The sequence below is a fragment of the Pollachius pollachius genome (assembly GCF_949987615.1).
Source record: "Pollachius pollachius genome assembly, chromosome: 19".
In the NCBI taxonomy this organism is placed as follows: Eukaryota; Metazoa; Chordata; class Actinopteri; order Gadiformes; family Gadidae; genus Pollachius; species Pollachius pollachius.
Genome location: NC_136952.1, coordinates 6,568,153 through 6,593,873, shown reverse-complemented (window position 1 = coordinate 6,593,873; position 25,721 = coordinate 6,568,153). Strand labels below are relative to the sequence as shown.

Below are 25,721 nucleotides of genomic sequence, written 5' to 3'. Positions count from 1 at the left end.
AAACGTCATAAAAGATATTATTGATATTGGTATTCTTGTGTTTACTAATCAACAGCTACTTCAAAACGTATAAAAAAGGCCCTTTCAGAAGATATTAAATGCAGGTGAGCAAGTTATATGCTCAATTTATATTTAATGACATTTAATTTAGAAATTAATTTGTTATTTCTAAATGTCTTTCTGGGATACAAAACTACATTTTCATTGGATCAAGTCACAAAGTTGGGCCCACATCTAGGTCAACTTCAACAATATCTATTTACCATAATACCATAATCTACCATCAGATAATGAAATGCCAGGTAGGTTAATATGACAAAGTATAATCTTTTCCAGCCTAAATGGTCATGTCTTATCTGCAATGAATGAATATCTTCCTAAAAATGTTGGATGATAACTATGTCAACTCTTAGGTGGTTTAAAGTAATTCCATTTGTGTGAGTCTTTGAGCGACTGGATGAGTGACAACCACCAGAGGGCAATACCATATCAGGGACTTTCCCCACCAGCCGCGAGGCAACAGTCCAACCAAACACAACACGCCTATGACAAATCAATAACAAGAGTCAATATCGACGTTCTCAAACCTACTCTTAGATACCTGCCTATCATAGGGTCCCCTGGCACTGAAAATATCAAAACTGTGTTGCAGTGAATGTCTTCGTAGACGAAATAGCAGCAGGCTACAAAAGGGATTTGGACATCGGCCTGGTGGGGTAAGGTTTAGTGAGTTAAGCGTCCCTCGGAGATTAGCCTACTGATTGGTCTTGTCATCTGTCAGCAAGAGGCACCATTAAGAACTAAACCAATAGTCTAAACCTAGTCGTGTTTTGGTGCCCCCCCCCCCCCCCCCCCCCCCCCCCCCCCCCCCCCCCCCCCCCCCCCCCCCCCCCCCATGACTAGCGATTGATCAGGGAACTGAGACAAGAGAAAGAAAACGTGATCCGCGTAGAAGATCATTGCAACACAGTTTCGGGGAGGAGGACCTCGGACCAGCTGGGAGGACTGAAAGCTCCCACAGCGGAAAGTCAATCACTTTTCATTCAGAGCGCAGGAAGGAAGTGGGCGCCTCTTCCAAGCAGAGTGTGTGCGCAACAAGTGTTCACTTTTTAAGGGCTACGTCTTGTTTTCGTCTTAGCAAAGTTGTAAGAACTATTTGAGGACCACACTTTGACACTCAGCAGTCCACAACAACAACAACAACAACAACCACCACCACAACAACACGAACAACATGTCAAATCTCCGACCGAAGCGGTGCACTTTAGAGAAGGGTCCGGACGGCTACGGCTTCCATCTGCACGGAGAGAAGGGGAAGACGGGCCAGTTCATCCGGCTGGTGGAGCCCGACTCCCCGGCTGAGGCCGCCGGACTGCTCGCCGGCGACCGCCTTGCTTTCGTCAACGGGGAGAGTGTAGACGGGGCCAGCCACCAGCAAGTGGTCGCCAAGATCCGGGTGACCGTGGGAGACCTGGAGCTGATCGTCGTGGACGACGAGACCGCGGAGCTGCTGAAGAAACACGGCCTGAAGTGCCGCGTAGAGTATGTGACGGAAGGCATCCCCGTGCCCGGGGAGGACACCCGGAGCAACGGGACGTCCGCAGCGGGGTCTAGAGGGTCCAGCCCGGCCCCGCCGGGGAACGGAGAGATCCCCCTGCACAGGCTGAGTGTTAGCTCCAATAAGGTAACTCATTATTTCTAACTATCTATCTAACTAACTAACGATCTAACTCAAACTCGCTCACTCACAATGGTTGTTGTTGATTTGTTTATTATGGTCATGTTACTAACAATAAACTTACCACAGTGCAAATCGAATACCAGGCCACAACATGAGATATGTCATACGTGAGCTAGTCCTGTATCTCGTTTCCATATAAGTGTTTCTGATTTGAAAACGTCGTAAATTATATTTGAGAGCCAGAGGTTCAGAGCTTCAGACTGAAACATCCTTCATCAGGGCCAGGCAGTGTCGTCGCAGACTGTTTCCTATTGGCTTAGATATCATGACAGTTCCGTATGAAATCTGCTGGTTACCCTACAAGTTATGTAATCTGGTTTGTCCTGTTTTGTTTAACCTCGGGCGTTTGGTCGAAACAAAACATTGAGTCATCCGTTCCGATTCGACATGCCTGTAGTTCTATACAATAAACCTATAATAATGGTAGGCTACACGTGTAGCACTTGCTTAGGAGAGGTCGTTTAGGCCATATTTCATCCTTAACTCATCTCCACACTATCCTATTCTCACACTATCATTCTCTCTCTCCATCATTCTCTCTCTCCCACACTATCACACACTCTCTCCCATACTATCATACTCTCTCTCTCACACAACCAAACACTCTAACGCACTATCATACTCTCTCCTACACACTATCATACTCTCTCTCTCTCTCTCTCTCTCTCTCTCTCTCTCTCTCTCTCTCTCTCTCTCTCTCTCTCTCTCTCTTGCAAACTACTACTACTAATGATATATGTGTGGCAGAATATGATAGTTAGGGAGAGAGTGTGACGGTTAGTGAGAGAGTAGCTCAGTTTGGAGAGAAATTATGGATTAAATAGGGTCTTAATCGCTTCATTCTTGTTCCTGGCTTGACTGCATCGACAATACTAAGACACACATAAAACTATTAGACACAATGACCTAAAGCTTTTTAGTGCTCATTTAGTGGAAGTTAAAGAAAGCAGACTTATTTTAATTAGTGTCAGCATGGCTTGAGTTGGTTGTAAAATGATTTAGCAACTGGGTAATTAATCAGTTACATGGGTAAAGCATAGGGGCATAAGGGCATCAGGAAGTTATTGGCTTACATATTTCTTGTGTTGGAATGGGACAAAGTCCCTTCCACATTGTGATGATTCATAAATTATGCAAACAACATTAGGCAGTTTCTCTCTGAGATCTTTCAAACAGTGCCAATTTGTTGTGTTTTTCGATTGGATTAAAGTGGGCTATAAGGCTTTTATGCTGGAGAGGTTTAGTTCTTAGTTTTTCCAGGACTCCACCTGGGAGATCAGAGTCCAAGGCCTGGCTATAAAACCCACAACAGGTAAACTATACTGCTTTAGTGCCTTGCCCAGGTACTCTGAGCCAAGTCTATGATACCTTTCACGTCTCCATGAGCGATGGACACAGAATATGAATGCAACTTACAACTGCGACTTTCAAATCCCCGCGAAAACACACAAACCCTTTATCATCCAGATGTCTCCCTGTTTCTCCACCCTCAAGGTAGAGTTATGGTTGGACGTGGACGCAACGCAAGGGGGTTTACAGACCCATTTTGTCCTTACGGACCCTCCCTGCGTCCACCGCAAGGGCCTGACGTTCGCCTCCCAAAAATGATAACCTTGCATCGAGGCGACGCAGCAGCAAGGGCTGTGATTGGTCTGCTTACTAAAACCCGAAGCAGTCTCCTGTACCCTACAGCCCCAACAGCCCGGCTAAGCTCCCTGTTAACATTGTTCTCATTTCCGGCTAATCACAATAGGACGATACGTTACATTCACTAAGATACCGGACGAAAACCAACAATGTGGAACTGCTCACGACCCCACATCAACCACTGATCCGTTCTTTTTTTTTTTTGCCTCTTTGGCTAGTTCCGTCCTCTCAAGCCCACAGAGGAGAGTGAAGCTTGTAACTTCCCCTCCCTGAGGGCCAACATGAGGCAGTGTGAAAGAAGTGGGAGGGTGTCATCACCATATTATGGTAACAAGGTCCCAGCTCTGCAGCCCCTGAAACCAACTGCCGGTTTCATCCACTGTGTCGCCTGACCCGGGGCAGCAGGGGAGTGGGTCCCCTGGGGGCCGGGGGGAGGGGGTGCAATGGGGGTAAGAGGGGGTAGGGGTACCAAGCAGCCTACCGGTTACCATGGAAACCTGCTGCAGCAGAATGAGGCATTGTGCTGTTCGGTGTTAGCATGGAGGGGGGGAAGCAGAGAAAACACTCTCACGCCTCAACCAGGACCCTGAAATACCTTCACCACCACCACCACCACCACCACCAATTCTAACACATAGAGAGAGAATAGACAGTGTGTGTGTGCGTTTGTGTGTGTCTGTGTGTCTGTTAGTCAGAGAGAGAGAGGGGGGGGGGGGGAACTACAGGATTAAATAGCAATTTGTCTCCACTTGTGGAGAGAAAATGTCAGCCGAATGGAGAAGCATGGGAGTGAGTGTCTACTCCTAGTTTATCTCCAGTCGTTTCAAAGCTGTCTTACTTCCGCTAATCACGCATCACTTAACTTTTTCGAAATTCCACTTTCACCACTTTGTTCCACTTTGTATTAAAGTCATGGTTATCCAGGACTTGTATCGCTGGAGATGCATAAATGTTATGTATTTGGATTATATATGGAGTAGACTTGCAGTTCACTACAAAAGCTTTGCACTGGATTTAAGGCCCGGCTCACAACTTGGGCATCACATGGTCACGGTATAGCCTCCCCCAGAAGTGCCGACTCACCGCACCTTCCAAGCTATCCCATGTTAAGGCTTACCTCCCCCTTAAAGCTCTCCCAGTTGGGTCTTATCTCACCGTGAATGCTCAAATTATTTATTTTACCAGAACGGTATGACCATGAACTTTATTGACATGACAGCGGTGGTGGGCGCTATAAATGTAGTTGACTTTGGCCCTTGCTCAAGTTTATTCTGACATAACGTAATAAATGGGGTGATGGAGTCGCTGGGGTTGTTGGAGAGGATGTGCCGGTGATATAATGCCCATCATTGCTTTTTTAAAGAGATTTACTATTTTAAGTTAGTTCATGCAGAAGAGACTGCGACAGTAATACCCAAGTCCCACTCATTTCCTGTGCATATATTTGATTATATAGTAGACACTTCCAATTGCGAATATAGACTTTTAAAAGTTTCTCTATGGGACTTTTTTTAAATGAAATGCTTTCAGCCAATCACATGATGCCGAAAGTCTCCAATGACCTTACTTCCACTAGTCGGTTGTCACGGAGACGTGAGGTGAAAACGGCATTTCCATCCAACTCTGTAATCCTTTGTTGTCACCCTCTCTAGGAGATCTGTTGCATCACCTCGTTTGCTCTTTACTATTCTCAAAACACACACAAACAAACAGGCCTTTGTAGAAACAACCTTAATGGACAACTAATCTATTTTAATAACTTTTATGTTGACACACACACACACACACAGACGCATACACAAACTCATATACACGCACGCACACACAGACATGCACACGCAAACACATCATGCCCACACACACACATTCACACCATGCCCACACGACAAATTACATTCAGCAGTGAGAAGCCTAATTTTAGCCGGAAGCTGTTCTTTAAAAAGCTTTTTTTGTGGCAAAGATTCTGTCTTTCAAGCTGCCATGACAGGGATTATGATTACATTTCAGCACCAAAAATCGCAGAAGGGTCTGTGAAGTCTCTCTCTTTCTCTCTTCTCTCATTCTCTCTTCTCTCTTCTCTCTGTGTCCTATCTTTATCTCTCTCTTCTCGGTCTCCTCTTTTTATCCCCTCTCTATTCTCTCCCCTCTTTCTCTATCATCTCTGCTGGTCTGTTACCCTCATAGCTAGTCAGCTTATCCCCAATATATCGTTCCTGTTTTACCTCTCCACCCTAAACTGCTAATCATTAGCCCTACTGCTAATCAGCAGTAGGGCTAACACCTAACCCTAAAGCTACCCTACCTACTAAGGAAATTCCCGACATATCTTTTTTAAATAATCGTTTATAAGGCATGACCAATATATTATCACGTTGACTCCCCATATTGGTTTGTTTAGTAGGTTATTAATTTGCATTAGATTCCAAAGAAACAATGTGATTACTCATAATATGGAAATGTTACATTCGGCCACACAAGCCTTTTGTTCTCTGTTTCAAAGTCCACTCCTTCAAGCTCAACAGTTTGGACAATTGAACAGTGATAAATAAAGTTGATAAATAACCATTTAGAAAGAGGCATGACTTTATAGGCTACTGTTGCATATGGGGAAGGGTGAACATTATATAGAGCAACAAGTCTTAAGAGGAAATGACTGAACCATACAGTAGGTGTTTGCTAACTGTGGCTTGTGCTGAAGGCACCCTATCAAACACACACACACTGACGAACACCCACATGCACACTCACTCTGTGGGTGGAGCAGCTTTGTCGTGGTAACCACTTCCTGTTGCTGGTGTGACCTGATTGCACATAACACGATTGTGTTATCGCAGTAATACTTTTGTAAGATATTCAGATATTGTGATAGCGATTATTCATTGCGATGAAGAGATCATCGAATTACATTTAGCCTCCCAGCCACCAAGCCACAAGGGTCCTTGGTGTAGCAGTAGTGGTTCCTCAAATACATTGAGATGCAGGCTTCAAGAGAACAGCGCCAGAGACCCTTCTATGATTAGTGCTCCAACTGCACCAGTAAACCTTGTTGTAAACAGTGCTCTAACAGTGCCAGAGACCTTGTTTTAAACAGTTCTTTAACAGCGCCAGAGACCTTGTTTTAAACAGTTCTTTAACAGCACCAGAGACCTTGTTTTAAACAGTTCTGTAACAGGGCTAGAGACCTTGTTTTAAACAGTTCTGTAACTGCGCTAGAGACCTTGTTTTAAACAGTTCTGTAACCACGCTAGAGACCTTGTTTTAAACAGTTCTGCAACCGCGCTAGAGACCTTGTTTTAAACAGTTCTGTAACCGCGCTAGAGACCTTGTTTTAAACAGTTCTGTAACAGGGCTAGAGACCTTGTTTTAAACAGTTCTGTAACTGCGCTAGAGACCTTGTTTTAAACAGTTCTGTAACAGGGCTAGAGACCTTGTTTTAAACAGTTCTGTAACCGCGCTAGAGACCTTGTTTTAAACAGTTCTGTAACAGGGCTAGAGACCTTGTTTTAAACAGTTCTGCAACCGCGCTAGAGACCTTGTTTTAAACAGTTCTGTAACAGGGCTAGAGACCTTGTTTTAAACAGTTCTGTAACTGCGCTAGAGACCTTGTTTTAAACAGTTCTGCAACCGCGCTAGAGACCTTGTTTTAAACAGTTCTGTAACAGGGCTAGAGACCTTGTTTTAAATAGTTCTGTAACTGCGCTAGAGACCTTGAACAGGGTTAGGGTTAGGTGCTTTTGAACAGCGCTCTGGTAATCACAGGTTTACTGCTCGCTCTAAGTCCCTGGACCTTGACCCCCAAACAGATTGCTTTCAATTGATAAGGTAAAACATTTTGCTACTAATAGTTTGAGGTCCAAATGGAATGATTTGGTAGTGTCAATATATTTATATTGCACGGAAGTTTACGTATATAGAACGGGTAATAGTCCAAAGTGTTTGCATGGAGGACCAAATAACCTGGTCATCTGAGAAGCTCTTCCTTTTCGTCCAAAGTCCCTTCTCTTTTAAAGCCCATGTTTTACGAGAGGAGTAGAATGCGAGCCGTAAAACGATTAACCTTCTGATTAAGTCTCATTAACATTAAGGAAACGTAGGGAGTGTTTACCAAGCCTGTCAAAACATTTTAAAAGCCCAAACAATGTGATGTTCAAGTAGCCCGCAGCAAGACCCAATCTTCCACTGTGTGTGCGTGTGCGTGCGTGTGTGTGTGTGAGAGACAGCCCCCTGCCCAGGGTAATTGGGCAGTGTCTCATAACACTCACTGTTATGAGACGTGCCTTTCATAACAAACAAGATTCTGTCTGCAATGCAACTTTATTCCATCTCTGCAGCAGTCTTAAGAATGACAATGCCATAAAATTTCACCTTCTTAAAACGGTTTCCCGGTCCCTCTTCCTGCTTTTTTGTATGCTTGTCAATGTTTTGTGACTTTTTATCAATCACTTTATCAAGCTCTATATAAATACAATGTATAATAATAATCATGATTATTATTATGATTATCATGACTAGTGTATTTTCCATGCACCCATCCCATGGTCATTTAGATGTAACCCACATTAATGTCTCCACGGTGATTTAAACAACATGCACTGGGACACAGAGTTTTTACTATTATTAGTGTAATTAGTCTAAAGCCCTTTTGAATCCTGACATGGATTTGGACTGGGTTCTCAATTGTTGGGTGCAGGGAGAGATGGGGCGGGGAGAGGGAGACAGAGAGGAAAGGGAGATTTATGGAGAGGGTAAGCAGAGTAGACTACGTCTCTGGTGTGACTCTCAAGCTCTCAGCGAGAGAGAGCGAGCAAGAGAGAGAGAGCGAGAGAGTAATGTCCTGTGCTTCTGGGCCATCTTCCCGACAGTGGGCGGTAAATGGATTACTCGGTTGTCATTTTGCCCTGATGACTCTCATGGTGGATCCAGTGTGTGTTGGAGAGGTTGGCTGTGTGTACATGTCTGTATTGTTTGTACAAGTGTATTGTCGCAGTTCCGGTCTGCCAGTACGGCCCTTTCGATGAAAGGCACTGTGAAAATAAGACTGTACACACATTGGCTCTGTCAATCAATGACTTAAACATGATTTAGGAGTATGATGTGATATAATTGATGCTAAGTCAACATCTGTGACATGTATAGAATGTTTGCCAAGCCGTGTGACTGTTGGGACAATGTTAGCTTTGAGAGAAAGTCTTTCAAAGAGTCTCATGGAACGGAAATACATGAGCAACAATGGAAAGTTCCTCCCCCACTTCCCAGAGTTCCTTGCGTTTGATCATTGGCAAAAGAAGGAAAGCAAAGAAAAAAAGATTTTCCTTATTGCAATGCAAGGGATAATAATTGTTGGGGCAGTGGATGGAAATACATGACTAGACAAAATATGGAGAAAATGACAGTGTGTATACAGAGTTTGGACAAATCTGGTCACTGGTCAGTTTTTATTTTCTCAGAAAAACGAATTAAGATTATAGCAAACTAGCGTTTCACAATTTTGCTTGGGGAATTTATCAATTGGAATACATTTTTATTCATGAGCTCACAATAAATGTCTGAAAGAAACTACTTTTGGCAGTTTTCCTGCCCTTGAAGTTTGCACGCTATGCTTAACATGGCTGCAGCATTATAGCTGTTGCCTACTAATCATTTAAACACTCCAAGCATGGTCAAAGTCCCTCAAGCTATGGATTGGAAAATGGATTTGTTTTACCACAGCAATTAGAAAACTAGAGTATGTACAGTGTGCAAAGTTTGAACCCAAAGAAGAGTTTTTCTGCCAATAGAGTGAGTCCTGCAGAGTTCATTTCTCATATGGTTTACGCCTGTTAGTCAATAACAATCAACCAAACAACAGACAAGCCACCGCCGAAGTGGAAACAAGATAAGATAACTGCATTTGGAAACATTCGTTCACTCATTCATTATAAACCCAGTTTATTATTTTATTTATGTGCAAAGTTCCAAATGTTACCCACACAACATTATCTCCAGGTTTGCAAAACAACTGTTTTCCATGATGATGTGCGAACTCTGTAGAAAGTGGGTTGTGACACATCCTCCATGACTCAGAAACCCTGCCAACTCTTCTTTTCAATTCCTGAAGGGTTTCTGCTTCACGCTGACCTACGGTCGCTATGCTAACATGCTAGTCAGCAACAGTGCATGTTGGATAACTGTTGCTACGCTAATATGCTAGTCAGCTGATTGTGGCTAGAGGAGAAGACCAAAGGTTGCCTTCTAAAAATTTCTTGAATAGCACGGCACCAATCATTAACAGATGACTGGGGATTATTCCCGAGGCCGTTCTCTGGACAGGAAGAGGGTTGTGTGACCAGAGAAAGCAGAAGAGGGTTGTGTGACCAGAGAAAGCTGAAGAGGGACGACGACAGGAACATGAAGCGAGTTACGTGGCCAGACAGCCCTGGCAGCAGGCTGATGCTACACCGGGGGAGTGCTGAAGCAAACCCCTGAATTGAGCTCTCCTGTTAGAAGACACACTCAACACACTAAAACAAGAGTACACAATAAAACTAAACAGTTTTGAGCTGTAAGAGCTGACATGTGAATACCCACAGGTGTCACTATTATTCAATTTGAAACAACATAAACACAAAACTGTCTAAGACCCCACCAGACTGCATCTCGATTATTCCTCCCGTGCTTCACACTTAAGTGTCCTAATGTTTAGTGTCCTAATGTTTAGTGTTTTCTCTCTATGTTTAGTGTCCTCTCTGTCTCAATAGCGAAGTTGACACCTGACATTGGGAAGTCAGATATTCAAAATGTTGCTGTCTCATCTAGATTCTGTGTGTGTCGTCTTTTCATAACAAACAAGGTCGTGCATTGAATGTGACTTTATGAGTTCACTCTGTTATGTAAATGAGCTTTATTGTTGCTTTGATAAAAACAGTGTTTTGAGCTTATGAAAGCGCTCTTTAAAATGTCCTCTAGCGTTACATTGTAATTTCACGTGGCTGATGTTTGTCCCTGCAGGAGGCGAGTGAAGGGCTGCGGCCGCGTCTGTGTCACATGGCAAAGGGAGCCAACGGCTACGGCTTTAACCTGCACAGCGAGAAGTCCAAACCGGGCCAGTTCATCCGGGCCGTGGACGACCACTCCCCCGCCCAGAGGGCCGGCCTGCTGCCCGGAGACAAGATCCTGCAGGTAACACCCCCCTCACCCCGGACTGACTGGTTTAATGACTGACTGACAGGTTGACTGACTGACTGACTGACTGACTGACATGCTGCATGACTCGCTGACTGGTTTAATGACTGGCTGACAGACTGACTGTCAGATTGCTCATCTGACTGACTAGCTGGCCGACTGATGGGCTGGATGACTTGCTGAATATGCATTGTGTAACTAATAATCTGAAGTGTATTAAACAAAGACTGTAAAGTGTGGATGGGGGGCGGTGGGTCCAATATGTACTTAGTGTGTCGGTGTGTCTTCATAATGTGAGGATTTCCAGAAGCACACCCATGCAAACACTCTATCTCTCTCACACACACACACACACACACACACACACACACACACACACACACACACACACACACACGCACACTTACTTACCAAACAGAGTAATCCACTTAGAGTGTGTCACAGTGCAGGCTGAATAACATGCAGGGTGGAGCAGAGAGCATTCTCTTCCTAACTTATGTGCAGCGTGAGCACAATCGCACAAACTGGAATATGTTCTCACAGGAGGAAACGGGACTTCACACACACACACACACACACGGACAGAACACAAGCGCGCACACACGCACAGAACACACACGCCCACACACACCAAACCCACACACACACAAGCACACACACATACAAACACACACACCAAACACACAAGCCTCACCGAACACACCAAACAATCACACACACACCAACACGACACACACACACACACACACACACACACACACACACACACACACACACACACATACACACACACCGAACACACTAAACATTCACACACACACACACACACACACATACACATACACACACACACACACACACACACACACACACACACACACACACACACACAGGACATTGCAAGTATAGGGAGTTCCGTTGTTTCCAATGCCGGGGATAGTGGGAGTTAGTGTGTGTGAGAGATTCCTGACTGCGTTCCCGCCACAGATTTTCCTCCCACACTCTGAATTCCTCAGAGGGCTAGTGTGCCCGGGCCGGGTCTGACCGGTACTGGTCTGAGCGTAAACCTTATCAGGAGCGTAGGGGCCTTGGTGGGATGAGGGATTCCTCCTCCCTTCCCATCCTCCCATTGGATTTAGTTAATAAATCCTTCTTGTCCAAAGTTCAAGGTTCAAGGTTGTGAAGCCTCATATATTATAACGAGCCAACTCCCTGGGTTCTGAATGATGAAGAAAGCGTGTTATTACGAGTGTTGTGTGCCAGCTCATTATAGCGCTAAAGGAGCTATGGAGCTGGCCTTTCTATTTTTCCACCTACATCAAGTGGGTCATGTTAACATCTAGTATCCTAGAGCAAGGTGCCTCTTACCTGAGCCCTAGCACCTAACCCCTAGCCCGAGCCCCTAACCCCTAGCCCATAACCCCTAAATCCTAATCCAAGCCCCTAGCCCATAACCCCTAACTCCTAACCCAAGCCCCTAACGCCTAGCCCCTTATCCCTAGCACCTAACCCCAGCACATAACCCCTAACTCCTAACCCAAGCCCCTAGCGCCTAGCCCATAACCCCTAACTTCTAACCCAAGCCCCTAACGCCTAGCCCCTTATCCCTAGCACCTAACCCAGAGTACCTAGTCTACAGTCTAACTAGTCTTCATACAGGCGGAGTCGACCAGAACAGATCGTTTCACTCACTTATATCTGCCGACCGTGTCTGAGGGGTACGGTTTCTGACCAACGGCACCCTGGTCCCGACTGTTGAATCCGACCGCATCATCTTCTCATCGGCCCCCCCCAGGTGAACAGCATGTCGGTAGCGGGCATGCAGCATGCGGAGGTGGTGGCCGCCATCAAGGCAGGGGGGGAGGAGACCTCCATGCTGGTGGTGGACTCTGAGGCCGACGCCTACTTCACCAGCTGCAACGTCCTACCCACTGAGGAGCACCTGAGAGGTAGGAGCGCGCACGCACACACACACGCACGCACGCACGCAAACATAGCCACATAGACGTAGACACACACTCACTCGCTCGCTCGCTCAATCACTCATTCACTCGCTCGCACACACACACTCCCTGGGTATGCATTCTTAACAGACACATAGTCACACACACACACACACGCATACACACATTGTGTTTCCATAGACACAGGCACAGGCACACATAGCCTCGCACACTCACGCACACACAAGCCCTCCCCCTGGGAGTGCATTATTTTTCGACAGTTCCGATTCAATGCGCAACGAATCCAACGGCTATCCACCAGATGTTTCCTAGAGCACGCAAAAACAGTTTCCACAAAGCGCCGCTGAAGAATACATTTCAGCTGATTTAAGTCGATAAAACAACCATAACGTTTTAGATGAAAAGAAAGGAACTGATATGTAATCGTTGTTGTAGGAGCCGAGCAAACCACATCGGACTCTCCCGTTATTGGAAAATAATGAACAACCACGGTAGCTCATTATTCTCCAATAACCAGACTCCCGGAGTGCCTTATTCATTATGTTTGATATATCTTTTCTGTTTTCAGGTCCTCTTCCAGTACGCAAATCACGTGACTCCACAGATGCGGTGAGTAGAACTATTCTTTTGGGTGTTTTTCTATGTACTGCAGTACTGGATAGGACCGGGTATTACAGTACGGTGGTTCAGTACCGTAGCACAAATCCTAACCCACCAGTTTGACCCTGGTGTACCCTAGCACGAGTTGCTGTTAATTTTTAAAATGGGGCCAACACTAGTATGGTATGTTGACTGATCCAAGGCTCGTAAAGCATGTTGGCTATCAGCAGAATATTTTATGATCCAAATATCCCATTTTCACAGAGAGCGGTTTCAAATATGTCACATCATAAAGAATACATATTCGATCTCTTTTGTCAAAGAGATGCAATATTTACATTTTTGTGTTAGAATGACCCATTTTATGAATAATATCCCATAAAGTCATGTTACAAAATATGGGCGTAGTCATTGACGTCAGTCATTGGTTACTGGGTCGAGCCAATGACTGGCCAGCACCTGAAGGCCGTTAGAGCCTATAGTATGTTTGTGTGAAAACGGAAGCTGCAGTTACAAGATGGTCCTAGGTATTGCACCTAGGACCATTACTTTTAGAGGAACTCATGCTAGTCTCTAACATGAACTGTATTAAGGCTGTGAAAGGAACTATATACTAGTCTTACAAAAAGAAAAAAGAGGCGCAACATGTTGGTCTATACCATGATCCACTTAAAAGCCGTCAGATTAACTATATGATAGTGTGTGTGTGTGTGTGTGTGTGTGTGTGTGTGTGTGTGAGACGAGCATCTCCAGGATTATCAAACGAAAACAGACTTTAAAAGGGAACTACTCCTCCTCATAAGCTCTATAAATACCCTTGTGTACACACTTGCGTGCGCTCAAACACACCATGGGAAAAGTGGATTTGCCCTCACCCGGAGGGGGAGGGGTTGAGGTGGATTATGCTAATTAGATGGCTAGCGAAAGGCATGTGATGGTGTCCTACGTCACCATCTGCGGTCGACAAAGGAGTGTGAGCAAGGTGCCACAAAGTCATCCATTTGTCGCAGGACAAAATGTATACCTAATGCATGAATGAATGAAAGCCCTGCGAGGTTGCATAAGGAGGCCCTCTCCCTCAGAGGCGCTGCTCTCTCCTAGCATTGACCTGCGTCTTGGGTGATCCCATCCAAAAGGGGCAGCTCTGAGTACAGGAGTGAATGCACCCCAGACACATTGAATTGCGATCGCTTAGACCACATTCAGAGATGGATCTGGCAATATGGCCACATTCCTTTAGCAGTGTGTTCGCTCATGATACCCGGGGCACCTTGAAGGACCGCCTACTCAACAGGCATCCTCTGCGTCAGAAGAAGGACGTATACATCCACGCGCGGCGATATGGTTTGCCAAGTCTTAATCGCTTTGCTTCAACTTCATTGTCATGGCTGCCTCCCAGTTGTTAAAACAACAACAGCAAACTCTTTGCAAAACCGAAATGATGCAATTGTTAATTTGCAACCAGGCGGGGAAGTGAGCGCGGATCCCAATCGAGACGCACGTGCAGACGCACTCTAATTCCAATTGTGAGCTGACGTACTTTGAGCCGGCCGCTTGTGATCCGATCACCAAAAGACGCACGGGCGGTGAACGGGGGCTCCGGGCGCAGACCTTTGAGCGCTCCAGCGTGTGCTGCGTGGCAAGGCTGTAAACATGAATGGCCCCTCATTTACCTGCAGGTCCGGTTGCTTCACGCTGCTCTTATCCGGGATGATGTCCTCATGCCATTCTGTACCTGTTACCCATAAAGCTAGCGGTGGTCTTTGTTGCTACATGTTGTTGACGCGGATAACAGTGGTTATAATGCTCGACCAAAGCTGCTTATGCCTCTGAACAAGTTTTATTTTTGGCACCGAGATTAGCATGAATTATTTTTGTACAAAGTTTGTGCAAAAGTTTTAAGAGTAGTTCCCCTTACAACTTTGTGAACGATAGAGGACATCACTCATGACTTTGTGCTCGCCTCTGGAGATCTGGAGGCGAGCACAAATACAAAAAGTATCTGTTGAGACTCCAAATTCCAATAGATTAATATATTATAATTGACTAATACTATAATTCAATGGTTCATAATTTCCTGGTTGATGAAAAGCCTCAAAATATTTAAACATTAAACCTGCACAATTAGACACCTTCTCCTTATAGATTTAAGAAAGGTGTTGTGTGGTGTATGTAAATGTAAATGTGTATTCTGCCCCCTGGTGGACAAACCCAAGAAGTGCACTGGCTATATCTGTTTGTGTGCGTGTTTTGCAGGTCAACAGTAAGACAGCAGCTGACCTCAACCCGGCCTCGCCCTTGAGGCATTCCTCGTCCAGCTCCTCCTCCAACTCCTCCCTGCCAGCCACGGCTCCAGCCGTCACAATGGAGGTACGGAGCCCGCAACCCTTCTCTTTATACCTTTGTGGGAACAGGCACACAAGTGAAATGTGTAGAAATGTTCCCTTTATTGCTTTTTAATGCAAAACAAATTCACCCATGCACATTGGAGTGTTCTCCTTTATTCCTGCCGTCGATGTGTATATAAGATTAGTTTAGTCTTTAAAGGGTAAAAAACGTCAAAACATTTGTTTTTGTACGTTTACAGATTTTTTTTTTTCTGTGTCTTTTTGCTGACCCGAGTGTGTGCTTGCGCTCCTCTTGTGTTACCCACAGGCCGCGCCAGAACCAGCGGGGGGTCTGAGCATGTCCCTGGCCCAGGTCAAGGAGAGGGCCCACCAGAAACGCATGGCCAAGAAGGCCCCCACCATGGACTGGAGCAAGAGGAACGAGCTCTTCAGCAACCTATAGATGATGACCCACACTCCTTCATTCTCCTCCCCTTTCTCCTTCTCTGCCTCCCACCCTTATCCGTTCAGAGTGATGAAGAGGACAGCCTCCTTCCTCCTTTCTATCTCGACCTAGCAGCACTGTGCTAATTAAGACACACCTGTCATTTTAGACGATTTCTAAAGATAATTAAGAAATATATATAAAAAAGGGTAGAATGTGAAACAGTGTTATTTTCCTGTAATTTTTGTATCAGATATATCATATGGAGGGCATATCATATCGTGTGGAGGGCTAACCACCTGTATCTGTTTTTTAAAAATATGTTTTTAATGTTCTTTTTTCAAGATAGATATTTTCATTCTGATTATTGCGAAGATTCTCACAATACACATTCCTTCAGTTGAGGGGGTCAATTGAATGTCAATGGAGTCTAAGCCTGAATCTGAGGCGCAGATTGCATACCTACTGATTGTTCTAAATCAATAATACAATGCTTGTCTTGGTTTTCTAATTGGTGGCTAAGTAACAAGCGTGGATAAATGCACTTAATACGCTTATGTAGCCAATTTGACACATTTGTTTTGTTTAATGACAATGATGGAAGTGTACTGCCTTTTTAAATTAGACTTACCGCACAGAACTATTGTGAAATAGGTTGAAGTGAGGAAGCCCGATCTAGAAAATGAATTCCCGAAAACTTTAACAAGATGGTAGATTGGCACAATACGTTATTTTGTTTTTATTTTTTCTGAAGTTTGAGAAGCTTATGATTTGTTTTCGTATATATTAATATTCAAACTTATTCTGTACATACAGTAAATGATTAAGGAAACTAAACTGAAAAGTGAATGTGTGGGAGAGTAGCAGTGCTTGGGATATAAGCGTCTGCTCTGAAGGAGAACTTCTGTGTTCCAAGAGTGCTCTGTCACCTTACATTGACATGGATTAAAAATGCATCTTAATTACATTTGTTTTCATGTGGTTGTATCATTGAAACCTATCACACACCAACACAGCACCACCCGCTCTATAGAAATGTCCCATCTTTAATGACGTTCAATCTTGACACGGATAAGTACAAAATATTAATTTTGTATCAATTACAGCCGAAACATATGTTGTGCCATCTTTTTTGTTAACATCCTGAACTAACCGCTAAAATATCATGCGTTTATGGTCGTATCGTGATATTTTTCTTAGAAGTAACAAACAATAAAAATTTGAATACAACAGAAAAAGAAACTGTATGATGGGGAATAGAATGGACTTCAATCACAAAACGAATATTGCAGTTGGTCAGGCTGAAGCATTGCAACACTCATTCTTCGGTTGTTTGACAGTCGAGTAATTAAGCAAAGGAAATTAATGAAAGTGGATTTTGTGCGGAACCTTTGTAAACAGTTTCATACTCGTCCTGAACCCTTCTTTGGACTCCTAAAGGAGAACATAACCACACAGACATGGACACCTTTCAATAAATAATAAACTCTGTATTTGGAATAATCATTGGCTTGAGAAATGAATGGGAAACTGGCCTTGGTCACTTGGTGGCCATCTTGGTTCTAAAACCTAGCTGGGTGGCGAAACTTAATGAGGATGGAACCAAGATGACCGCCAGGTGAACAAGCCATCGCTGAGTCCCCACCTCAGTGACCTCTTCCCAGAGAGCATGTTTGAGGTTAGCTAGAAGCCTCTGTATATCGTATTCATATCACAGAGCAGTAGCACCTCGAAAGATATCGCCCTAAAGCACATCTTGACCCTCATGCAAGTGCCCACACTGTCTCAAACAATCATGTGAGCATGTCTCTCCCACGTACACACACATACTTTGGAGTAAATACGTTGCCCCCTAGTGAGTAAAGGCATGACTATCTTTGGTAAAAAAAAAAAAAGATAAAATATCTCAACACATGACAGTTCATGTATGGTGCTATATAGATATTAATTTGCATATATCTTTTCCTTATGACAAAAAATGTAAATTCATATTAATGTCTGACTTATTCAGTCTTATCCATATTGACTGTTCAAACTCATCCATAGACAGTCCCTTTGTAACAACAGCCAGTACATATCTGCAGTATAAATATAGTCAGTTATTTAACTTATTTACAGTAAGATATCCGCACATAACGCAGACATACCCAGTGTCAATCTACGATACACCTTTATACCTAAAGATCTAAACGGTACAGGTAACACACAATAACAAACAGACGGACAACATAACCACACAAAATACCCTAGTGTTCCCTTTATCGGTCCAGACAGCTGCACCCTCCGTGCTGGCTGTCTTAAACCCAAGTGCTCAAGTTGAAGAGTCAATACTAACACCTCTGTGCCCAGGAGGGTGCATTTCAGAATGTGTCTCCCTCATCCCAGTGTCCCTGTGGTCCTTTGCTCTTTTACATGAAGACAATGAACCCCAGTGTGAACCAAACCGGTCGCTATTCCAACATGGCGTCCAGTTGATAAGCCAGGTCATCAAACATGTTGCCGATGTCATCCAGGATGTTCACGGTGCCACTGGTCCTGGAAGAGCAGAGGAATGGGGTTAACATTTGTTCACGGTGCCACTGGTCCTGGAAGAGCAGAGGAATGGGGTTAACATTTGTTCATGATGCCACTGGTCCTGGAAGAGCAGAAGGAATGGTGTCTATACTTATTCACAGACTTCTGGAGTACAACAGAAGGAATGGTTTTATTACTTGTAAACAAAGACTTCTGGAGTCGTACAGAAGGAAAGGTTTTAATACTTGTTAACAAAAACTTCTGGAAGAGCCGAAGGAAAGGTTTTAATACTGGGAAACAAAGACTCGTGAAAGAGCAGAAGAAATGGTTTTAATACTTATTCACAGGCTCCTTGAGTCAAACAAAAGGAATGGTTTGAATAAATATCTATATTGTACTCCTGGAGTACAATATAGCAATAAAATGATAGGACAATGACCATGCTGGGCTTTATACATCACACACATGAGCACTGAACGTCGATTTGATCGGACCATTTGTACTCCAATGAGAAAGAGGAATGAGGAAGTGGGCGTGGGCAGACTATGTGAGATGCCAAGTAAAAAAAACTGGCTAACTGTGGAAACTGCTTATCTGAGGATGTGAACGTTGACCCGGAGTCCATTTCCCACCAGAGTTTGTGGAAAATAGAGACAAAAAACTAACTCAATGAGCTTGAGTGGACAGTGGCCAAATAAACTCAGTGCCAAAATTAAAATGAGTAATTTAAAAGTTACTTCTAACTAATTAGGTTCAATAAAAATGGAACCTAATTTAGAAGTAAGTTACTTCCAAATTGGCTATAGAAGTAGGATTTTGTTTTGTTTTGTTTTCTTACCCTTCGACATGTCCGTCCTGAGCCAGCTTGGTCTCCACCTCTTTCAGAGCCGCCTCCAGCGACGTGCTGGTCTCCTCCAGCCTCCTCTGGGCCAGGAGGGCCCCGGGGAACGCCAGGCTGGAGGGAGGAGGAGGGGAGGGCGAGGAGGGCGAGGAGCAGGAGGAGGAGGAGGAGGTGAAGGTGACGCTCCTGGCTGCCTTGATGTTCAGAGCCGTTGGACTACCCGGGCCTGAGACTAGAGAGAAGAGTGAGACCACAGGGACGTCGGGGCCCGGATTAAACAGCTGGTTTCAGGACGAACGCGAAAACAATGTCATTGATTCACCAATATAATTGAGTCCTTAATGAAGCGAGAGGAAAATAGAGCCTGATACATTCAAGTGTGCTTGACTAGAGGGACAGACCGCTTCTTTCCCAAAGCTGTCACTAAATTGAACTCAAATTTGCACTAATATAAACTGCACTGACATATTTCCACTGACCACTGCACCACCAGACATAACCTACCTCTATCGTTCAATACGCCGCTAGCCGCTCTTGGACTCAAACCTGTGCTCAAAATGTTTTTGTTGTCTTTTTGTGGTTCTTTAGTGTGTATTAATTATTTTTTTAAATTTTACTCTATAGTCTTTATTTTGTGCTAACTATGTGTGCACTTTTAAGGATCTGCTCTTTGAATTTCATTGTACTGTGTATGATGACAATTAAAGCTTTCTATTCTATTATATTCTATTCTATTCTCCGAACCGGTTCAACAAATGAAAATGAAAACATCTAAAACTCTTTAAACAGAAACAAAAACGCAAAAATAAACAAAATCATATTTACAGAAATCTTTATAAAATTTCTCTGAATTTCTGTGCATGCCTTTTTCTTTTAATGAAGGAGGAAATATCACTGGAAAATCACAGTTAAACCTTAGAGATTCAACGCTGGATTACACAGAGTTTGGTTTTGTGATTTTTGTTTTGTGATTTTTGTTAATAAATTGGCCGGAATACAAGAAAACTGTCTTTGAAGAAATACAGTTCTATGAAAAGTGTGAAGAACTTGCATTACATATCAATCTGGGTGACACAGCGACAAAGCATGGGTTTCACCTCATAGTTGTGGCATGAATCAAACAAGACAAATAATCCTATTGTTTTAACGCAAAGACATTTTTTACGCTTAAATGAATTCTTTGGATGCCGAAATTCAAAAAAATTATTTTGCGTCCTGTGACACCCTGTTCATTGGACCTAATTGATATCTTCATGAAACATCGTCAAACGGGAATGGGATTTGGGGTATCGTCTGGTCGCTTCTATTAAAATCACAAAACCTTTGATGTCAACAAATCCTCACTGTGCATTTTCTGAAGATCATCAGGTTATCTAACAAAAACAGTAATTAAAACCAAATAACCCCCAATGTATTTCCAAGAAAACGAAAAGCATGGACCCCGTGTTTGTAACCATGGTTACCTGTGGCGGTGCCTAGCTGGGGCAGTCGGGACAAGGCCCTGTGCCGACCCGCGGCGGCGGCGGCGGCGGCGGCGTCCTGCCGCTGCCCGGGGAGCCTCACAGGCGTGGCCGGCCCGGCGGGTCTCGGGGCGGGGGCGGCGGCCCCGTAGGACTGGAGCTGGGCGCCGAGCTGCGGCGAGACCGTGTGCACCTGAACGCTGGTGAGCGTGGGGATGGACGTACGGCGCGGCGAGACGGCGCCACCACCGCCGGGGGGTCTGGGGGGGCCCGGGGAGGCCGGCGTCCTCAGGCTGGAAGGTTTGCTGGAGACCGGAGGTCCTCTCCCCGTGGAGCCCACCCTCTGGAAGATCATCCCCGGCTGCTGCTGGCCGCCGCCGCCGCCGCCGCCGAAGCCACTCGTGGGCGAGGCCCCGCCCTCTGAGCCATCGGTGGGCGTGACCGGCCCCTCCGGCGTCTGCCCGTCCCGGTCTCGGCACTTGGGCCGCCTCTTGACGGTGTCCGACTCTTTGAGGTTGAACTCCGGGAGGTCCAGGGTCTTGGGTGGGCTCCGCGCCGGGCCTTCCGACGGAGGGGCCGCGGCCTCGGGGTCCGAGTCCTGCCTGGTCCCCGACGCCAGCCGGGGCCGCTGCCTGACGGTGAGGTTGCCCTCCTCCGCGAAGGGGAGGCCGGGGCCGGCGCTCCTCCTCGGGGAGCCCCCGGGAGCAGGGGTGGCGTTCCTGGCGATCGTGTCTGCGGCGATGGCCGTGTTGGTGGTGCATCCCGACGGCTGAGCGCTCCTCCTCCCTCCCTCCCTGTCCTCCCCCGCTCCCTCCCTACCTCCCCCTCTCTCTGCCCTTCTCTCACTCACACCCTGCCCTCTCTCGCTGGCCGCCCTCCGGAGCTGAAGACCCAGGGTGGGGCCAGCTGTAGAGGGCCCCACCAAGGGGGGGTGGTGGTGGTGTAGGTGGAGGTGGCGTGGGGACATCTGGGGGCTCAGTGTCTCACGGGGGGGCGGGACATCCCTCCTCCTGGAGGGACTGGCCCCGCCTCCTCCCTCCAGCCTGGCCATGCCTCCTCCCTCAAGCCGGGCCACGCCTCCTCCTTCAAGCCGGGCCACGCCTCCTCCCTCAGGCCTGGCCACGCCCCCTCCCTCCAGCCTGGCCACGCCTCCTCCCTCAGGCCTGGCCACGCCTCCTCCCTCCAGCCTGGCCACGCCTCCTCCCTCAGGCCTGGCCACGCCTCCGCCCTCAGGCCTGGCCCCGCCCCCTCCTTCCAGCCGGGCCACGCCCCCTCCCTCAGGCCTGGCCACGCCTCCTCCCTCAGGCCTGGCCACGCCCCCTCCTTCCAGCCGGGCCACGCCTCCTCCCTCAGGCCGGGCCCCGCCCCCTCCTTCCAGCCGGGCGGCGATGCTCCGAACGGTACGCACAATCTCTCCCTCCGCCTGCGCCACCAGCGACGAGTTAGACTCCGTCCCGACAAACAGGCCAGGCTCCGCCCCATCAAACAAGCTAAGCTCCGCCCCTGGGCCCCCGGTGACCGAGCTCATCCTCTTGGGTGGGGGCGGGGGCGGGCCCTTGCGGCGGGAGCGCACGGCGAAGGACTGGCTGCGGTTGAGCTTGGGCCGCTCTTCGCCCGCCTCGGGCGCGGCGCCACGCCCCCCGCGGCGCCCCAGCGTGGCGTACGACGGCACGGAGGAGGAGGAGGAGGAGGAGCAGGAGGAGGTGGGGGTGGTGGAGGAGGAGGAGGAGCAGGGGACCCGGGTCAGGTGGTTGTCGTGGTGACGGTGGAGGCCGTCGTGGTCGTGGTCGCCGTCCGACAGGGCGTAGCGCGTCAGGCTCTGGGAGCGCGCCTTGGCCGCGTCCCGCCGCACGACGGCCTGGTGCCGGTGGCCGGGCACCATCTGACCGGGGCAGGGGCCCGGGAGCTGGACCGCACCGGCCAGGGGCTTGAAGAGCCTGGCCGGACCGCCGGCCCCTCCCCCGGGCGCTCCCCTCGGCATTCCCGCGGGCGCTCCCTGGGGCTGGAGATAGCTGAAGGCCTGGGGTCCGGAGGAAGCCTGGGGACCGGGTGAGGCCGGGGGTCCAGGGGAGGGGGGGGTGGAGACGGGCTGGTAGAGCACCGCCCTGCCCCTGGGGTCCCCGCCCGGGTGGGCGAAGCGGGGCATCTTGCTGGGGGTGAGCGGGGGCGTGAGCGGGACGTAGTTCAGCCTGGTGGGGGTGTGGCTCCGCCTCCCCGGGCTGTCCCCTCCCCCGGGCCGCCTCCCCCTCTCCCCCCCGCTCTCCGGAGCCTCCTGGGAGAGCCGCGCGGCGCCGGGCAGCGCCAGCGCCAGCGCCCGGGCGTCCGGAGGGATCCCCGCATGGGAATTCCCGGGATTGGAATTCCCCGAATTCCCCGACCCGCGGGACCGCGTCCCGATGCTCTCCTGGCTGTCGGACATGAGGGCCGCCGTCCGGATGGCGAAGGCCTCGCCCCCCGCCAGCCCCCCGGGGCCCGCCCTGCCGGTCAGGGCGCTCTGCAGCTCGGCGCTCAGCTCGCTGTCCTGGAAGGAGGCCAGGGCCCTGGGGGGGCGCGGCGAGGGGCTGTCGGCGGACTGGCGGGCGCTGTGCTCGATGGCCAGCAGCTCCAGCGCGGCGGGGGGGTTCCTTCGGAGGGTCCCGCCCCCCGCCTGGTTGCCCGGGTTACGGCCCCGCTGCAGGTCGCTGAGGCGCTTCACCGCCACCATCAGCTTCTTCTGGTGCCCTGGGGAGGCAAGGCGCCGCCGGTCACCGTGGAGAACACCGCAAGGGGGGGGGTCCACACACATGAATCAACATTTTTGGTCCCAACCCGTGTTTTAAGAATCGTTGTTGTACGAAGATACAGCTACAGAATCATCCTTAATCATTTTATGAAGACAAAGAAACTAATAGAAACAAAAAAACAGCATTCAATGTTTCAATTATCCTTACTTTCACCTTTCATGTAATTTGGTTGAGCCTCCCCAGACAGACCAGAGCCTACACTGACCAGGGCCTACCAGACCAGGGCCTACCCAGACAGACCAGAGCCTACACTGACCAGGGCCTACCAGACCAGGGCCTACCCAGACCAGGGCCTACCCAGACAGACCAGAGCCTACACTGACCAGGGCCTACCAGACCAGGGCCTACCCAGACCAGGGCCTACCCAGACAGACCAGGGCCTACCAGACCAGGGCCTACCAGACCAGGGCCTACCCAGACCAGGGCCTACCCAGACCAGGGCCTACCCAGACCAGGGCCTACCCATACAGACCAGGGCCTACACAGACAGACCAGAGCCTACCGAGACAGACCAGAGCCTACACAGACCAGAGCCTACCAATACAGACCAGAGCCTACCCAGACCAGGACCCACCCACCCAAACCAGGGCCTACCCAGACAGACCAGGGCCTACCACACCAGGGCCTACCACACCAGGACCTACCAGACCAGGGCCTACCAGACCAGGGCCTACCACACCAGGACCTACCAGACCAGGACCTACCCAGCTTGGTGATGCCTATCTCCTGCAGGTCCTCCCAGGTGATGTCCTTGACGATGGGGATGGAGTCGTAGCCGTTCTCACAGAGCCTCTTCTGGTACTGGGGCAGCCCGATCACCCCCAGCCACTCACCCAGCTCGGCCTGGAACGAAGGAAGACGGGCTTCAAATTAAGAAAACGACACTCAAAGACACAGAGGTGGACTAAAGCGGGGGTTCTGAATCGACTGACAACTTCCACAAAATAATGTATTCTTTTATTCATTTATTAAAACATTTTTCCTTTTGTCTTAGGTTTACCTTTGCGTGTTTACATTATTGCAATCAGTTTATAAGATAAGTAGTAAAAATCCCTCATCTTACACACACTCTGCTTCTAACGCCATAGTTTGCTACACAGCCTTTCTTAGTGCACAGCGGCTCGGGGTATATCTTGATATACGCCCCCCTACCCACTGAACCGAAGTATCGTCTCTGATTCGGGAATTGATTTTGAATAGGGAATCGGTTTTTGGATGGAACGGTGCAATACCAAGAGAACACCCCCACCACCACCCCCACCACCACCGAGGGAGTGAGTCTCTTACAGGGATGTAGTCGGGCAGCCACTCGGGGACGCTCAGTCGGACCACCTCGCTGGAGATCTTCTTGCGGTGGCCGGGCTTGGTCACCCCGATGGCCGTCAGGTCCTGGGGGGGGGGGGGGGGGGTGAGAACAGGACACGGTGAGGATGGGATCGGAGCGGCCCCCCGGTAGCCCTGAGAAGAGGACTGGAGGGGTGAGGGACGTCATGACTCCAGCTGTTCTATGACGTCATGACTCCAGCTGTTCTATGACGTCATGACTCCAGCTGTTCTATGACGTCATGACTCCAGCTGTTCTATGACGTCATGACTCCAGCTGTTCTATGACGTCATGACTCCAGCTGTTCTATGACGTCATGACTCCAGCTGTTCTATGATGTCATGACTGCCGCTAACAGGAAATGGAACTCCTGGCAAAGTATAAGTGAGCATAGAGTACATTTCTTAAAATAATATAAATATATATGTTCATCATTTATAACGCTTATAATGGCTTGCACATTTAGAGAGTTGGCATTGAGTAACAAATAAAATCAATAAAAAATACAATATTCTTTTATAAATTATTATTATGGCTTGAGGGATGTGACGTTTTAGCATTCCGTTCATTGCGGTACGACGAACGAATGGATGGGTGACATGTCCCGTGTGACCACACACAGACACGCACACACACACACACACACAGACACACACACACCTCGGGGGTCATCCTGCTGATGGTGGGCACGTCGTAGCCCGCGGTGATGAAGTTGGCCGTGTACTGCTCCAGCTGGAACTGCTGCAGCCACTGGTAGATGGCCTCAGAGTCCTGGGGGGAGTGTGTGTTTAGTAGAACTGTAGTAATACTGCAGTAATACTACTGTAAACAAAACTAATTATCAGATACACACGCCAGCTCGTAACACACCCCATGAATCATGAAGGCCGGGCTTGTCAACTGTATGACGGTAT

The 25,721-nt window shown here is 47.9% G+C and overlaps 2 protein-coding genes across 3 annotated transcripts in view; one reads left to right on the top strand and one right to left on the bottom strand.

Moving 5' to 3' along the window:
- Nucleotides 1–982: 982 nt before the first annotated feature.
- On the top strand, nucleotides 983–16,852 carry nherf1a (NHERF family PDZ scaffold protein 1a). The gene is made up of 6 exons (XM_079756504.1): nucleotides 983–1,684; nucleotides 10,376–10,546; nucleotides 12,345–12,498; nucleotides 13,082–13,122; nucleotides 15,370–15,483; nucleotides 15,769–16,852. Exons 1-6 carry the CDS (start codon nucleotides 1,235–1,237, stop codon nucleotides 15,901–15,903), a joined length of 1,065 nt encoding a protein of 354 aa, XP_079612630.1. The 5' UTR covers nucleotides 983–1,234; the 3' UTR covers nucleotides 15,904–16,852.
- Nucleotides 16,853–17,052: 200 nt separating this feature from the next.
- LOC307089993 (CASK interacting protein 2) overlaps nucleotides 17,053–25,721 on the bottom strand; it is a 40,269-nt gene continuing 31,600 nt past the window's right edge. Inside the window, exons 17-22 of one of the 2 annotated variants that reach the window (XM_079756502.1) lie at nucleotides 25,468–25,578; nucleotides 24,771–24,872; nucleotides 24,188–24,326; nucleotides 20,704–23,421; nucleotides 19,238–19,472; nucleotides 17,053–18,420 (exon numbers count right to left, since the gene is read on the bottom strand). In XM_079756502.1, coding sequence (XP_079612628.1) covers nucleotides 18,336–18,420; nucleotides 19,238–19,472; nucleotides 20,704–23,421; nucleotides 24,188–24,326; nucleotides 24,771–24,872; nucleotides 25,468–25,578 — 3,390 coding nt within the window. In that variant the 3' untranslated portion in view covers nucleotides 17,053–18,335. The remainder of the gene's footprint in view (nucleotides 18,421–19,237; nucleotides 19,473–20,703; nucleotides 23,422–24,187; nucleotides 24,327–24,770; nucleotides 24,873–25,467; nucleotides 25,579–25,721) is intronic. The other variant, XM_079756503.1, reaches the window with a different exon arrangement.

What these genes read in the sequence shown, in the direction of transcription:
- nherf1a (XM_079756504.1), top strand. Translation starts at nt 1,235, where the DNA reads ATGTCAAATCTCCGACCGAAGCGGTGCACTTTAGAGAAGGGTCCGGAC. An exon ending in TGAGTGTTAGCTCCAATAAG is followed by an intron (nt 1,685 to 10,375) that starts GTAACTCATTAT and finishes TTGTCCCTGCAG; the next exon opens with GAGGCGAGTGAAGGGCTGCG. An exon ending in CACTGAGGAGCACCTGAGAG is followed by an intron (nt 12,499 to 13,081) that starts GTAGGAGCGCGC and finishes TTCTGTTTTCAG; the next exon opens with GTCCTCTTCCAGTACGCAAA.